This window comes from Dromaius novaehollandiae, chromosome 7 (genome assembly GCF_036370855.1).
Source record: "Dromaius novaehollandiae isolate bDroNov1 chromosome 7, bDroNov1.hap1, whole genome shotgun sequence".
Lineage (NCBI taxonomy): Eukaryota > Metazoa > Chordata > Aves > Casuariiformes > Dromaiidae > Dromaius > Dromaius novaehollandiae.
The window spans coordinates 2,698,950-2,716,492 of record NC_088104.1 but is presented as its reverse complement, the minus strand read 5'-3'; the positions used below and the strand labels follow the sequence as shown (position 1 = coordinate 2,716,492).

At 36.3% G+C, this 17,543-nt stretch overlaps 1 protein-coding gene across 1 annotated transcript in view; it reads right to left on the bottom strand.

Moving 5' to 3' along the window:
* NEB (nebulin) overlaps window positions 1-17,543 on the bottom strand; it is a 142,201-nt gene that overhangs the window by 7,123 nt on the left and 117,535 nt on the right. Inside the window, exons 141-158 of the mRNA XM_064514551.1 lie at window positions 17,377-17,481; window positions 15,968-16,072; window positions 14,959-15,069; window positions 14,399-14,509; window positions 12,672-12,785; window positions 12,458-12,562; window positions 11,893-11,997; window positions 11,151-11,255; window positions 10,245-10,337; window positions 8,644-8,736; window positions 7,006-7,098; window positions 6,439-6,531; window positions 5,158-5,250; window positions 4,527-4,619; window positions 3,193-3,285; window positions 2,364-2,456; window positions 1,081-1,173; window positions 525-617 (exon numbers count right to left, since the gene is read on the bottom strand). Coding sequence (XP_064370621.1) covers window positions 525-617; window positions 1,081-1,173; window positions 2,364-2,456; window positions 3,193-3,285; window positions 4,527-4,619; window positions 5,158-5,250; window positions 6,439-6,531; window positions 7,006-7,098; window positions 8,644-8,736; window positions 10,245-10,337; window positions 11,151-11,255; window positions 11,893-11,997; window positions 12,458-12,562; window positions 12,672-12,785; window positions 14,399-14,509; window positions 14,959-15,069; window positions 15,968-16,072; window positions 17,377-17,481 — 1,791 coding nt within the window. The remainder of the gene's footprint in view (window positions 1-524; window positions 618-1,080; window positions 1,174-2,363; window positions 2,457-3,192; window positions 3,286-4,526; window positions 4,620-5,157; window positions 5,251-6,438; window positions 6,532-7,005; window positions 7,099-8,643; window positions 8,737-10,244; window positions 10,338-11,150; window positions 11,256-11,892; window positions 11,998-12,457; window positions 12,563-12,671; window positions 12,786-14,398; window positions 14,510-14,958; window positions 15,070-15,967; window positions 16,073-17,376; window positions 17,482-17,543) is intronic.

Sequence of the window (17,543 nt, the reverse complement as noted above, 5' to 3'; positions counted from 1 at the left end):
GAGAAAGAGATGCCTTGGAGGCTGGTACAGCTCACTGCACCCTCACACCGACCCACCTCGCTGTCCCCAGGCCACCCAAAAAGGCCGCTGCCCTACCATCCAAACCAGACGCAGGCGCTGGCTAAGGCAGCCTCGGCCTTGAGTCACAGCTGGGATGGTTTGTGTTGTTCAGGGGTGTGTTTTTTTAGTTATAGCCAAGCACCCAGTTCCCTGAAAAGCCAATGAAAGCTTAAATACTAACCACATAGGTATAAATCTGAATTTCTTCACCTGCAGAGCAAGGGAAGCTTGGCTGTCGCCGTCTGGATAGAGCCCTACAGTTGCAAGAACTGAGCCGTGGAGCAGGCTTAGCTCTCCGGAGCAGAGTGTTAACACCAAAACTAGGTTTGTTTTAGAAGAGGAGAGATTAATTTGCAAAAACAGATGTATCTATTTTTAAAATCAATTTTCAGTAATTTGTTAGAATGTTACTTCATTAAAACACAGGATTAAAGATGGGGGGAAAACAGTTATTTTTAAGGTACCGAGCTAATGATTTCTTGATTGCGTTTGACTCTCTCCATCTCTGGAGTGATTGGTGTTGGGGTCACTTTCCCCACATTTTCTTTGTACAAAACCTAAAGGATACAAGAGAGTATCCAAATATCATTAAAAAGGTATCACCACCAAAAAACAAAAACAAAAAAAAAACCCCAAAACCACACACACAAGAAAGTGAATTCTGACATTTAGAAAGGGTTAGATTTGGGGCCCACTGCTGTTCCCCCAAGCAGCAATGGGAGCATTGCCACTGTTATACTAGGGTGCAGAAATGGACCCAATATTACTGCAAAATAGTCGTGACAAAGGGTTAAAAAAATTGCAAAGAAAAGATGTCTACCGAAGAAAAAGGTCAAACCTAGTTCTAATAAAATAGTGTTAAAATACAAGATATTACAACTTATTTGTAAGCACAGAAAGGTAGGGGGTTATGCTAAGTGGTGATTTCATTTTATAAAGTCAGAAAGCATAGATTATTAAAACTGCTACAGTTATGTTAAACACTGCAGATTTTAAGATCTGATTTTCTGTTAAATATACCGAGCTAATGATTTCTTGATTGCGTTTGACTCTTTCCATCTCAGGAGTGACAGGTGTTGGGGTTGCTTTCCCTATGTTTTCTTTGTACAACACCTATGAGACATAAGACAGGAGCCAAAGAAAGGAGCAATAAATAAAAAGCCATCTGTAGACAAACGTGAAGCCTTAGGCATTTTTTTCTTGTATTTAATTTCACAGGGCCTAGGTATTATATACATTTTTAAAAGAAGGTACTTAGCAATATTTTACTAGAGATGTAAGGTTTTGCTTTCTTTTTTAACTACAAGATCACTCTTTTAATAGTGTAAGTAAGTACTACATACACAAACCCACAAAAAACTATATACAGGATTTGAGGATGTTATGAATATATGAACTATAATAATAAAAAAAAGTCAGCATTGCAAAGAAAATGAAGGGTGTTTGTTAAAAGTTCTTAGGATTAGAATAGGGCATTAAAATAAGTTTCTAAAAAAACAAACTGCAAAAAGTTAAAGTAATCACTGTAAAACATGGGTAAGAAGAAATCATTTGGGTAATCACTTGACCTACAGTGGGCATTATTTTGGAACAAGTGTTAAAACATTCATTCATAAAAACTGTTAAAATATTCATTTAAAGAGTTAAAGGGAACTTTTTTCCTTGGCAAAGTACCGAGCTACAGATTTCTTGATTGCGTTTGACCCTCTCAATCTCTGGAGTGATTGGAGTGGGGGTCCCAGTCCCCACGCTCTCTTTGTACAACACCTGTGTAGTAACAAGGAAGCATCAAAAAAAAAAAAAAAGATTTCAGTAATAATTACATCCAACATGAAGTCTCCGGGGTCTTAAAACATTGAGTCTCCTGCATCTCAGCCTGCTCTACTGTGCACTAAAAGCTTTCCCTGAAAGCAGTGCGGGCTGGGATTGGACCAGTTCAGTTCGGAAGGCAAACAGGTCTATGGTTTTGTTTAGGAGGTGCAAATACAAGGGAAATGACTATATTTCATGCTGGAGGGGAGACTACCATCGCAGCCTGCAGGAAAGTCAGACCCGCCCTCTTCTAGAAGAGCGTTACAACAGAAAATGGTAGGATTAAAAAAAAAAAAAAATCACAGGAGAAGGGAGTTGGAACAGGGAGCAAAATGGTTAAAGATATTTAGGATTACATAAATAATCATACTTATGAAGAAGAGGTAGGTAAGTAACCTCGGAAAATACAGTACAGTGAAGAAATTAATAAAGGTTAAAAAGTTCAATTTAAGTGGAGTTAAAGGGGATTTTTGCTTTCCTCCACAAAATACCGAGCTAATGTGTTCTTGATTGCGTTTGACTCTCTCAACCTCAGGAGTGACAGGTATTGGGGTTCCTGTCCCCAGATCCTCTTTGTACAACACCTGTGGGGTAATATGGCTATATTAGAAAAAGAAACAAGCAAAGAGAAGCTTGCTGAGAAAGCCCACAATGCTCTTGGTGCTTTGAACCAAACAAAAAAAAAATACATCAAATAAAGCTAGACACTGGTATGCTGCAATAACTTCTGGCAGAAATCTAGACTTCCTTCCCTACTTCCTTAAGTGCTTCCCAAGACATAAATAAAACACCACCTTTGTGCACCAGTGTATAGTTAAAGAATTCCTAAAGGAAGGAGGTATCAAATACAAAACAAGAGGAACAAAGAAGTAGGCTCCGTCTCACCGTTCCGTGAACACCACAGCAGGTTACACTGCAATATATTAGAGCACTGTTACACTGAAGTCATTTCCACAGATTTATAGTTTAGTTCTCATACACACTAAAACTGGGGGGGGACCACAAAACAAAACCAAGGACTGATGTGATTAACAAAAGGAAAAACTGGATATTATTTAAGAACAAGAAAAATTAAAGAGAGATTCAGAGTCAAAAGAAAGGCTGAATCTTAAAGTTATTATTATAAAGGTGATATAATCAAAACAGTGGAGCAAGAATGATGTAAGTAACAATTATGGAGGAAAAATGTCAAAACAAAGGGAATAGGGTAATCTTTTTGTGTGAGTTGCTGATAGGGAAACACAAGAATAATTTTTTGGTGTTAAAATTATTTTAAAATAGGTCAAAAAGGAAATTTCCGTTTTTCAAGTAAAAAAATACCGAGCTAAAGTTTTCTTGATTGCGTTTGACTCTTTCAATCTCGGGAGTGACAGCTGTTGGGGTCGCTGTCCCCAGATCCTCCTTGTATAATACCTGTGGGGTAACATGGCTATATTAAAAAAAAGAAAAAGGGACAAGGAAACAGCAGTAACATTCAGTTTGCTGAGAAAACAAACTGAACATAAGAGGTTTTTTTCACAGCTGCCCTGAACAAAAACAGTGGGGAAAAAAAGCCCTTAATCTATGAAGACAGCGTTAAACACTACCACACTGCAATGACCGCTAACAGAATACTAGAATACCTTCTCTATTTAGTTCAGTGCTCCTGGTGATATACATTAAAAACTGCTTACTTCTAAGACTAAAGTGTTACAAAAGATATAATGAAGTATATTACTGTCTTTTCACCAATAGTGAAAAGTGGGTAACCTTTTTCTTGACTGTACTTGAGTCACTGGAGGAACGGGTCCTACTGCTCCTTCCTAAAAGATTTTCTGTATATACACACACATCGAGAGAGTCACCCATTCCCCGAGTGAAATGCTACAGATTGTTCAGAGTTTATGATTAAAGAATCCTACTTGCTTCTTATGGGAAGGACGTGCAGATGAGCTCATACTAAAGGCGTATGTATGAAAATGATACCTGAAAAATTATTAGTGCTCTTACACGTTCTGCAAAAATTTCCTCCCGCTGAGGAAAACACTGCTGTTGCTCATTTGTTACCCTGCAAGCCTGTGCTTCCACCGAAACCAGAGCAGCTCACCCCAGCTAGGGATTTGGGCCACCGTCTTTGTGCACCAGTGTATAGTTAAAGAATTCCTAAAGGAAGGAGGTATCAAATACAAAACAAGAGGAACAAAGAAATAGGCTCTGTTTTGTTCATCTATTCCATAAGGTTACACTGCAATATATTAGAGCACTGTTACACTGAAGTCATTTCCACAGATTGGTATCAAGCCATTTATAGTTTAGTTCTCATACACACTAAAACTGGGGGGGGGGGGAACAAAACACAAAACAAAACCAGGGACTGATGTGATTAACAAAAGGAAAAACTGGATATTATTTAAGAACAAAAAACATTAAAAAAATATTCAGAGTCAAAAGAAAGGCTGAATCTAAAAGTTATTATTAGAAAGGTGATGTAATCAAAACAGTGGAGCAAGAATGATGTAAGTAACAATTATGGAGGAAAAATGTCAAAACAAAGGGAATGGGGTAATCTTTGTGTGTGAGTTGCTGATAGGGAAACACAAGAGTAATTCTGTGGTGTTAAAATTATTTTAACACAGGTCAAAAAGGAAATTTCCGTTTTTCAAGTAAAAAAATACCGAGCTAAAGTTTTCTTGATTGCGTTTGACTCTTTCAATCTCAGGAGTGACAGCTGTTGGGGTCGCTGTCCCCAGATCCTCTTTGTACAACACCTATGTAGTAACAGGGGAGTGTAAAAAAAAAAATTAAGAACAAAAAAATTTCATTTTATAGAGGCAACCCGTATATTATTATGCCTACTAAATCCACCAGAAAGCAGGAAAAACTAAGAAATACAAAACAGTTAACAGTGGAGATAAATTCAGAGGAAGCCTTCTGAGATTTTGAAATACCATAATCCAGTTCTTAGATATGCTTCAACAGAATAATAAAGCACTAGAGGAGTGAAATAAAGCAAATAAATAAAAAAAAGGTGTTATTTTTTTTAAATGTAAAATACTTTAAGCTTCACAAAAGCAAAAGTAACTTTAGAAAAATGAAGGGATATGAAGTGTTAAGTGTTATGCTTATAAAAAAAACTTTTAAAAAAGTACATAAAATGTAACTAAAAATCACTGAAATTCTAATAGTGGAAAGGGAATGCTTGTACGTTTATATGTTAATCACAAAGCATAGAACATCTACAAATGTTAAAAAGTTCATCGGAAATGAAGTTACAGGGAACTTTTGTCTTAAATTGCAAAAAGGTACCGAGCTAAAGTTTTCTTGATTGCGTTTGACTCTCTCCATCTCGGGAGTTACAGGTACTGGGGTTCCAATCCCCAGCCCCTCTTTGTACAACACCTGGGTGGCAAGAGGGAAGTTTAAAAAAAAAAAAGAAAAAAAAAGAGGATGGGAGAGAGAGAGACAGAGAGGGAAAGTAATTTAATACTGTGAAACTTTTAAGAATGAAGAACACAATTTTGTCAGCCCTGTTCCAAGGCTTGCCAAAATAAAAATGAAAGACTCAGCTAATGTTATTATCTCACCTGGGCGCACATAAGTTACATCACCAAGAACTGTAGGAGTGGTTTTTGTGAAAGCATATCTTGAGCCAATTTACCTGAAAACTCTTTTGCATTTGTCCTTTTCCCCAAGGAGTTTCATTAGCCTAACAAAGGATCTTCAATTAGCAACTTTCCCTCTAAGATTTCTAAATGGGCTCACCAGCATAAAAGAGAACTGTGATGCTCTTGGGGACAACTAAATATAGCAAATAGTGTAACAACAGTGTCTTTTCTGAACTGGCATAGGAACTTTAAACCAAGGCTAGATTTCACATCAGTAATGTCTGAATTGGGTCAGAGTGAATCAAAATTAGTCCTAAGCGGCTCCAATTAAAACAGAAATATACCACTAAATTATGGCACAAAGCACTTGGAACTGTGCATGGTGATTCAAATGGAATGGGTCAGGAGCAGCAACAAGTCTGGATAGAAACTCATTACTACAGTAATTTCCTTAATTATGAAATTTTCTTCATCTTTTATATTACAGGGATCTGAGGGTGCTGCCCACGTTTTCTTTACAAAGACCTGTAGGATAGAAGAAAGCATCCAGCACAGCAAAAACAAGAAAAGAGATAACACACCAGTTGCATTAAATTGCTTTCCTTCAAGAAGTGTTAAGAGTTCACGTTTATGATTGCACTGCACCAGTGTGGTGAGTCTGAAGACTGTTAGAAGGACCAACTGTGTTACTGAGGAAGAGCGACATTCACTCCAAATATTACTGTTTCAGTGGGTAAAAAAAGGAACTGCTTAACTGCTTTAAGTAAATGAGGTTAAAATTTCACAGCTGGAACAATTTAATGACAATTAAGTTAGACTTAGGTGAAAAATTAAAATATAAGGATACTAACAAGCTTTTAGTGACTTGATTAAGAAAGGGCTGTTTAGAGTTCAGCAAAGAATAAAAAAAAATTTAATATGGAGGAGTTAAAGGGAACTGATTTAAGTTCGAGGTGGTAGTTTTTGTTTTATTTAGCAATACCGAGCTAATGTGTTCTTGATTGCGTTTGACTCTCTCCATCTCTGGAGTGACCGGTGTTGGGGTGCCAGTCCCTAAGCCCTCTTTGTATAACACCTGTGAGGTACAAGAAAGTTTCCAGAAAAAAAGTGCTCAACACAGGCAAAAATCATTAAATCTGACTATTTTGTAAGTTATATTTAGTGTTAGGATCACTTTTTTTTTTAAATTAATTTCACACTTTTTCTAGAGCTGAATATTAAAGACATGGCTTGTGGTTGATTATTCTGTAAATATATGAATAAAAATACATAGGAGATAAAGGGTTAAGATAAAACAAACATGGGAAGAAGCACCACGTTAATTTCACAGCTTACCTCTAGTTTTGGTTCTCAAAAGAAATGCAGGTAAAGTTGTAAGTCACCCCCAAAAATTAAAGCACAAAAAGGCAGAATAAATGAGTTAAAAATACTGCCAGGGAGAAAAAAGGTGCAGTGTGAGATTCTAAACCACTGAGGAAAACCAGAAAATGTTAGGATGTTATTATGCAAAAAAAAGTTATTATAATCTTTTTTTTTTTTTTTTAAATACCGAGCTAATGTGTTCTTGATTGCGTTTGACTCTCTCTATTTCTGGAGTGACAGGTGTTGGGATACCTGTCCCTACGTCCTCTTTGTACAATACCTGCAGAATACAAGCACCCAGAAAGGTGAGAAGATAATACTCCTTCCACAAGAACTCAATTACAGTACATTTGGACAGGTAATTCACCTGGTTTATAGGTAAATATAATCTGTGATTATGAGTAAATATGTGCACAACGTATTTTACTCAGCATTTTTTTTTTTCAAGTGCAGTCACCAACTCAGCAAAGTACTTGAAGTCTGTGTCTAGGCATTTAAACACACTCAAGTCAATGGATTATGTCATTATAAGAGGACACAAGCTTCAATACTATGCTATCGGGGGTGAAAGGTTGGTATCTTCTGCTCTTCACTTTAGTTTAGAAAATTTAATTGTATTACTTTTCTGGTAGTTAACATTTCCAGGGCTTTTGTTACAGTGTTAACAACCAAACCGTTTACAGACATGTCTAAATACATAGATACTTAGTTGTGGGCTCCATTTTATTTTAATCTTTGTGTCTATTTGTTTGGAACAGCACAATTTTATCTTGTTTTAGGTCTCTAATAAGAAAACTCATTGAGTTTTAGCTCTCATACTATTACACTTAATTTAACTTGCAATTGTTTGATAAAAAATTTGCATATTTTACTAAAGAAGTTGCACAGAAGATGCCCGGGTTGGTTTAAAACGTAATCATGTAGAAATACATTATGAATACAGTGCTCATTCTTTTTGCAAACTAGTAAAATACCTACAAAGCTGCATCTCACTGCTTAATGTCATTGAAACAAAGAATATAAAATAAAGCATTCAAAGCAAAAGAAAATAAATGAGGTAACTTGAAGGTTAACAAAAGCAGGATCATCTGAAAATACAACTCAACGATGCAAAAGTGAACTACAAGAACCATTAATATTGGGAACAGCTCAAAAGGAAAAAGGTAGTCATAAAATCAGGCATGGAAAATCATAAGATACTCTTTATATGGGCGTCAGCTCCTCATCATTGTATAGCTGAGGTACCAATAATCAAAAGACCATATCCTGCCTCAATTCAGTGTGCAGAGATCAGAGTAGGAAAGCAGGACTCAAAATCAGGAAAGCAAGGTGTAGTTATTAAAACTTACACTTAACTCCTTAAGGAAAGAGTCAGATACTGCTTCCACTTAAAACTGTCACCAGGTTTTGTGACTACAAAAAAAGCTCCAATTATGTTTTTCACAAAAGTTCTCTCTGGTGCTCCATTTTTTTCAGGATGATTGTAAGAGATCATCTGGGGATTTTTTGTTCCTAGCTCTGCGTTTAGAACAGGTCACAGAAATAACACTGGGAAATGCCTGAAAGTAACAATTACTGCAAAATTCAGGTATTTGAACTACCTCCTGCTAAATATAGGGATTTAAGAGCTCTGTTCTCTTTTCAGTGAGTTATACCCATGGACACCAAAAGAGATTAAAGCTTGAGCTCTGCAAGAATATTTTCTCTCCAAGTCCTGGATAAAAATGACAGCACCATTAAAAAAAATAAAGGACTTTTTAGGAGTGGAAGTAAGATGATACAGCTTAGCCGTTTACATAGGTAAGTAGAAAACATAGGCCACTACCGTGCTGATGTGCTTCTGGGTCTCCTTGACACGCTTCACTTCTGGGAGATCAGGAATTGGAGTTCCTTTGCCAATACTCTCCTTGTACTTAATCTACAAATGCAGAGACATCAGTAAAAGTTAGAAGGGTTAAATTAATGCACAGTTAACACATGTATGGGTAAGAAGTTGCATGCACAAAGAAACATAGGTCATTTACATGTTACACACACACTGAAATCTCAGGTACTGACTGTGCTCTGATGGAAGGAAACCAACAAGGAAACAATGAGAGTTATTTCTATTATCACAGCACCCTTGGCCATCTTAGTGTGTACTTCATAGACATTTTTCCTACCGAATCTCATCCTCCTGCCTTTGGAAATTACCTTCTTCTAGCCCTGGACTCCTTAGACACCAGGTGGGCAGTTAGCCAGGAATATTCCTCTAAAGCAGAGATGAAGAGTTTCTCTGCTTTCATGGTTTTTAAAAAAGCAACATTGCCCCATTTCTACGAAGCAATTTAATAACTGAGCTCAGAGTAAAAAAGCAGGGAGTCTTGGCTGAGCCAGAATTTTTCAGCTGAAGCTCCAAATTCTTGTATCTAACATCTCCCAGGACCTTCATCTCAGCAAGAGCACAACTCCTGATCTCTAACAGATGAGCCATTTCAAGATATCTCACATTTGGTTCCAAAGCAAATTGTGATATTAAAAATTAAAAATAATTTCTAAAAATCTTAGCCTAATGGCATTAAAAAAGCACCTTGATTCATATTGTAGATATATAAAGAGCATTATCCTGATTTCAAGGAGGCTGAAGACTTAAAGATCTCACTAGCTTCAGCATGAGCAGAGTTGCTATTAAAGTATTCTCATCATCTTTACAAGCAATCTGTTAGTAGATAACCGGAACTGTTGATGAGATTTCACTACTAATGGCATTGTACTAAAAGAATTTTTAAATAGGCATAAATACCTTTTAATAGGTCTGATACCATTTGGTCTTGCATTCTACCAATGAAATATATTTAGTTTTGTATCTGTAAAAATCTATCATTTTCAACAGAAGTGTGTATCACCATCCAGCATTATAACAATTAAAGTGTTCAATATCAATGCTATTCTCACTTCTACTTTAGCATAATACAAAAATAGCATTTCCCAAGAACATATTTAACATACTGTGCATGAAACAAACAGCTGAAATGTTAGTATCTTTTATACTAAAATGATGTCAGCATTCAAACAAAGCATGACAAACACAATTTTCAAAGGAAAAATAATACATACTTATCTCCTTATTCCAATTTTAGAGTATTAAAATTTTTATATAACATAAAAGTTTTACAAGAAATGTGCTAAATAAACTACATTTGGGATTAGAATTATGACAAGAACTTTAATGCTTTAGAAATGGATTAAGTAACAAATTTGATTGTTAATCATTAGAAAAATTATTAAGTAATAAGAATAGCAAAAACTCTTAGAAAGTAACCCTTAACTGGACAGATTATTGCCAAACCACAGTTAGCAACATTTAAGAAAAAAAAGAGGGGAAAGACTACATTATTTTAAGTTGAATTAGCACTGGTAGAGTATTAAAAATCAATTGTTTTGTACCGAGCTAATTGCATCCTGGGTTCGCTTAACTCTCTGCATCTCTGGTGTCTTTTCAATAGTAGTTCCAGTTCCAATATCTTCTTTATATAAAATCTTAATATTTAGAATCAAGACAACAAGGTTAAGCATACAAAACAGCATTATTTCTTCTAGAGAGTGAATATAGGCTGATGACAGTGAGATGTACACAATGGTGCATCTTGAAAGCCAGCAATGGGGGATCACCTCTACTCACTGCCGAATAAGGACAGTAAAGCTTATTTTGCCTATCTGAAGAATGTCCTGCTACGTAAGCATCATTTGTGCAAAGAAGGGACTGATCATTTATATTTGCAGCAATGCATTTTAAGCAGAATAACAATACATTTGTAGACTAATTTTAGGATTGAAAACTATCATTTGCTGTAGTTTTAATTTGTTCTTTTTCTGATTTGTTAATTTACACAGATTTCTTTTATTTACTATGCTAATGATGCTAGTTGCAAAACAATACAGCAGACATTCAACACTTCATGGTCAAACATGAAATGTGAAACAAATCAGGAGAGACAGTTCACTTCTCACTGAAGTAAGACATTTGCAACACAGCAAGACTGCACTACCTACAGGCCCACATGAAAAAAAAAAGGTGGATACCGGTCATACTACTTTAAGCACAGAACTGATTGTTTAACTACCTCAAAGCTATGTACATGTGAAAGAGGTCAATCTCTTGATTGTGAAAAAAAGATAAAAAGGGGTAGCAAAAATCAGGTAAATTTACTTAGAATAAAATTAGCTTTGCTTGAAAAAGCTCTTATATTCATTTAAGCAGGTGAAGAACCTAACCACTTGCAAGGTAAGAGCCTAAAATAATTAAACATATTAAAATTTTTTTTTGAAATAAGCATTGAAAACAGAAAATACCGAGCTGAAATTCTTCTGGTTTTCTTTCACACGCAGTATTTCTGGTGTGTCTTGTACCACTGTAACTTTTCCTTTACTGTTCTGTAGGTCCCACTGATACTGAAGCTGTTAAAAAAGTTAAATACCAAATGTTGAGTCTAGGCCATAAAAACTTACTCTCAGTGTTTTTTTTTTTTTTTTTGAGCATAAGAAAAATAGAGAATTTACAGGTTTAAAGAAGTCATTTCAACATCACTATTTGTGATATAAAGATGTAGCACAGTTACAAGTATTTTCATTTAAATTAGCAATAGGAAAGCCTTTACTAAATTAATTGAAAAATCTTGAAAGATGCCAGATGGTATCTAAAAGAATTAAGTCTCAACACTGAAAGTTAAAGATTTCGAGACAGATTTTGATTGTGGAGTAATCGTTCATGTTTCTGACCATAGGGTCTTGCAGGTAATCCCACTGGCATTACCAGACAACCTCTGTAAGTATAATTTTCTATTATTAGCACAGAATTGTCAAAGCACTGCAGCAGCAAGGAAGTTCTTGTTCAAGAAAATCACTACATCATTTTGGTTGCCTGTGTAACACATAAGTAGGCTGCTGTGTACATAGAAGATCCCTTGACTGACAATCCCTGAGAATATAAAGCCTATTTGGGGTTCGAATGTGATACTGGGACCTTCTTAAACGACAAAAAAGCTGCATATTTTTGCTATTCGGCAGTAACAGCATTTATTATGCATATACATACTGTGCTAAAGTTCTTTTGATTCTCACGGACTCTCTGCATTTCTGGAGTGTCTGCAACAGGCACAAAGTATGGCATGGTCCTTTCTGCATCTTCCTTATACTTTTTCTGATACAAAACACAGAATTCATTCCATTAATATAAAAGTAGTAATAAACAACCTGGCATTGCTTATTGCTGCATAATGCCCATCTCTATAGAAATGTGAGACTTCTGTGTCTGATATAAACTCAGGTTATATCTCTATATAAGTGCTTAAAATAAACACTTAAAGTTATTAAGGGTTAGGAAAATTCAGCTACATCTACTTAGAACAAAATTAGCTTCAGTACTGCAAAAATCAATGGAAATTATTATTCCATTTTATGCATATTAGAATGAATTAACAACATACTGAAATGGAATTTCAATGTAAGAGATGCCCCATCACAGCTCTAGGAAATCTGGTTTGCCAGTGTATCTCCTGAACAGGTAGTTATTCAGATTTATTGAAGAAAAAATGTGCTAAACTAGTATCTGCTCATGTGTTCCCAAATGAACAATAATTAAATCTCTTCACTCAGCTTACCTGGCTTGAAAGGTTCTTGACTTGCTGGGCATGAATAATCTCTGGAGTATCAACAACACTGGTGTAGTTGGCTTTCTCCATTTCTGCCAGCTGTTTGTATTTGATCTGTTGGGGAAAGCTTACACTTAGCTGCCTTAATCACATGTATGACAATTTTCATCTGGTTTACACAGAAAAAGACAGCAGATAAGATATACGAGTTATTTGCACAGACCTGGCTGGCAATGTCAGTGGCATTCCTTGCTCTCACAAAATCTGGTGTCTCCAAAGCCAGTTCTGTCAGACCTCTTCCTTTGATTTCCAGTTCCAGTGCTTTTTTGTACTCTTTCTGCAAATGAAGATAGTAAATAGATACTTTTAAAAGGTCAATGAGAATGCAATCCCTTTGGCAACTTCAGACAGTCTCATAACACCACAAAATAGGAATAACAGTAATATAAAATCACAATTAAAAACACAATGTCATTAAAGTTTATATTTTAATACTAAATTGTATCTACGATATACTAAAGTGTAAATACTATATACTAAAAAGTGTATCCCTTAAATCTTGAGAACAAACTGCACTCCTGCAGCAGTAAATGGAGGCACACTACAGACCAGCTATATCAAGCTTACTCTTCTTTCTCACATCAGTAATCTCAACGTATAAGTTTCTTCAGGTCATCAGGCTGTGGCAGCACAAAAAAAATGACTTGTACAGAAAAGCAGCAATAGGGAGGGAGCAGCGTGCAAACTGCATGTGGTAGTGAAAACCGGACACAGAAGTATCATGCCTAGAATGTCTAAAAATGCAAGGAGTCAGGATTCTCTGAGATATTTGGATCCTTTTGGAATGAATATCCTCCCTAAAAACCTCAGTGCAACAGCAGCTGCTCTCCCCAAAGATGGAAAAGATTTCCACTAAGGTCTAAAAGACTTATTTTGTATAAACTGCTATAATTCATATCTCTCTATGCCAGCTCTGCTGAACTGAGCCGAATATGTCTGCTTCTAATATTCTGTGGTAATAATATATAGGCTCTTTGAATAACTCTAAAACACTTGCTGCATTAGTAAGTACAAAATACTGTTGTCAATCAGCATGCTTATCTTATAGAGTATTTTGTTAACAAGCCATATCATCAGTAACATTTAAAAAGATACTTTTTCAGCTTTCAGCCTCATGAAGTTAAAGCCCTTAAAATATGAGCTTAACCTACAAAAACAGTCACTATAAAATATTTATTATACCAGTCCACTATGTAAATAAAGCCACTGCTAGGCTTGCATCCTGACAGTCTGCTGGCCAGCTCTCTCCATCAGTGCTTGGCAGACCCTTCCTCAGCCATCAGTCCTGCAGCGGCAGACAGTGGGCTGCTATAGCAGCTTAGCATTTGTCAGTCTTGGGGAGGGAGAACTGCCCATAAGCACAGCTGGTGTTTCTGACATACCCATTTAAGTATAAAGCACCTGAAAAGAGCTCGTTGTGCACAGTGTATCTCCCAGTTGCGGAAGTATGCTACTCTGCTTCCCTCATTCTAGTCCCTTTCTGACCTCTCATTTTCCCTCTTGTCTCCTCAGTCTTGGTTCCCAATCCTTGGTAACTGCTCGTGACCTAGGACACCCAGCTTGCAAAACTGGCAGCTTCAGTTCCTACCCTTAGCCTTGCTGCATCACCATCTTGATTTAGTTTACCCCTTGACTGATCTGGCTATTGATCACAGCACCTGATTCCCATCTATATCCCTGACAGCGACATAAATGTTACTGCACAGCCAGGAACAGTTTGCTACAAGTTCAGGCTCCCATTTTCAAGCTCAGCCAAAAAGCAGTCTTTTTTCTTTCTACTCAAGATTTTCTAGTGACTGATTAGTTCATATTGGTGTTATACCATCATGTGCACTTATCAAGTGAAGGCTGTTATATCCATCCATATTTTCCAAGCAGCTTTTCATTTACCTCATTTAGGATTTGAGTTGCATTCTTTGCTCTTAACATGTCTGGAGTCTCTTCTAAGGCTGTTAGACCTTTGCCTTTGACACCTTCCTCCAGATCCTTCCTGTACTCTTTCTGCAGAGGAAAGAAAACAAAACTGCAAAGCCAGACTAGAGAGAGTTCTACACACCACAATTTTGTTGCAAAAAAATGAAAAAAAAAAAAAAATCCGAAAGGATCTGGGGAAAAAAAAAAAAAAAAAGAATATGGTAGAGGGTTATATACAAACTACAGAAACAGAATACAGGATGGTAAAAATTGTTCCACGTAAATTGAAAAGGCACACACATACATCCCACAATGGAACAGTTACACTAATGAATGTCAGAAAGAGATACAGTAAATATGAAAACAGTTAATGAACAATGAAATTAATGTCCACAACAAATTAGGTCACAACACAAAAATATGAGTCAACATGCTTAAATGTGAACGGTTAGGGAAAAGAAAGTGGTGAAGAAGAAATGCTGAGGATAATTAGTGGAATTATTTGACAGAGGATTTAGAGACAGAGTCACCGTTACCTCGCTTGCTATTTTGGTTGCGTATTTGACATGTAATAAGGATGGTGTAATCTCCAAGCCAGTTAGGTTTCTGCCCTTAATGCACTCTTCAAAGTCCTTCTTATATTCTTTCTAATGAGAGTAAGAAGGAGAAAAAAAAAACGCAAAATAGCAAATATTTATTACATTTTTACTTTTAATTAAGTGAAAAACTATTGGGAGGATGGAAAAGTAGCAGCAGTTCAGTATTAATGTCACAGTGACAATCTGCTACATTCAGTGCTGCAGGCAGCTAAAAGAATAAATCTTGTTTCTATTAAAGTCCATGAAACAGAGCATTGGTTCCAATGGAAATATGACCAGACCCTGCATTTGTATTGTTTCTGCTAATTTATATATGTAGAGAAAACATTCAATGGAATCACTCAAACATAATCACTAAGGGCCTTATACAAGTGTGTAAGTCAACATGTATACGCCTTCATCTGTGAAAGAACAGGATAAAACTTCAAACAAACAGAAAATAAGTGCTTGAGGAAACAGAACGACAGGTCAGTGAGAACACTGTGACAGCAGAGACAAACAGGCAATAAATGGCTTTCTCAAAACTAGAGTTCTCAGGTGAAAACAATAACCAAAGTACTTACACAGACATCTAGAAAAAACTTCCCATGGACTTTGGTAACTGACATACTTAACATACTCTGTTGCAAGAGCTTAAATGAAATGCACTTCATATCACATTTCTTCTACAGACTCAAAACTTTGCTTTAGCTTCATTTACTGACAACTTTTTCAAGAAAAAATACAGAAAATATATACTTCAGGGTTGCACAGGGAAATTTCATGAATTTTAGAAGTAGTATTTCATACCTAATGTAAAGAAACATATGATGTAATGTAACAACTTTTTAAAGTCTATCAGCATACACAAGAGTATAACTGCCTGTCTAAATCACTGTGAAAGTTTAACTGTGAAAAATACTTTTATAAAGGTTTTTCAGTCTAACAGTAGTGATTTTAATCCTACCTCACTCTGCATGAGCTGAGATTCTTTTGCAGTAAGGTACGTTGGAGTTTCAAAGTCCAACATAGGTTTTCCTTTTTCCTTCTCATACTTTTCTCTGTATTTCACCTGAGAAGAAATGAAAAAAGTTACCCTCCTGAATAATTGAAGAACGAACTCATCAACTAGTATAAGCTTACTTGAGTCAACAGACCTCAGGTAAAAAACAAACTGCTAACACTGATTATCTTCCTGAGATCCACATTAATTCTTGTCAAATGTAAAATCAAAGGTCAAGCTCAGTAAAATGTGTGTGGCCTCAAATTCTACTAATTTATTTCCTGTTGCAAAGGATAAGCAGTATCAGCTCAGATTTCAAGAAATAAGTGATCACAAGAAGGAAGACAGGCAGCTGTAAAAATCTAACCTGAAGACTCTCAGGCTGCTCCTGAGCCTGGCTGAGCTCAGCCAGGTATACATCAGTGGATCGCTAGAGCGTTAGCAGCAGGGTTTGAAAAGATGCAGTTCAGTGACTTGCTACCTAATTCTGCACGTCAGTGTCCAGGACATAAAATATCTACCAGGATGAAGATATTCTTGATTCAAGTTTTAGCATTCTGCCTTTAGGGAATCTATTTTTAGACTGCTGCATGAGGTAATGGTAAGACTGGTCTTCAGCTGAGGAAGATGTAGATCTCAAACTAGAGCAACAAGTGGTGACTTACACTAAATGCAAACTGATTAATGACCTTTTTCTTATACTCCTTTGCTATGCAACCTTTTTGTCCTTCTGTGCCATGCAGCAAAACAATTACTATGGCACTTTGTGATCTAGCAATAATATTTCTCTTGCTGTAGGTTCAATAAATATCTGGAATAAAGAGCAAAGACCAAATCAGAGGATGGGTTTCTCTGGGGTGGATTTGCTGTATTCCAGAGGGGAAAAATATCAATAGACACATCTAACAGTAGGTATGGCTTTGGATTGTTAGCACAATTATTGTAGCAGAAGAAAAGAGGCAGAACTCTCCTACCACTTGTGACTAGGATGAGTAAAGCAATAGAAAACATACTGCCAGCAACAATCCTACTGCTTTCAGTCTCCACTTTCTGTGATTATCTGTCTCTTTTTTTCTACAGATGAAATCATCCTGACAAATGTATTATACTGTGCAACAAGATCTAGGTACAGCAGAAATAAATAACTTCATGATCTACTCCAGAATGTGGAAATCATACAGACATTTTGTATGTGTTCTGTAAGAGCAAATGAGCAAATATTTCTCCTTGACTTCTGTTCTCTCAGTTCTGCAGTGTTTGTAAAACAGACAGGCACAGAGATGGTTATATATTGGAGAATTTGCTAGGATGACTTCTGTGATGGAGATTTTGGTACTGAATAAGTGAGGTTAATGAAAACGTGACCAACTTACTTGGCTCTGTAGTTCTGATGCCTCCCTTAGATGAACCTGTTCAAGATTATCTGGCACCACATGGTAGTGACCCTTACTCTTCTCATACTGCTTCTTGTACTGGTACTGAAGGGAAGGTGTCAAAAATCATCTCAATAAAAAAAAAAACCCTCAGCAAATCTGCTTCT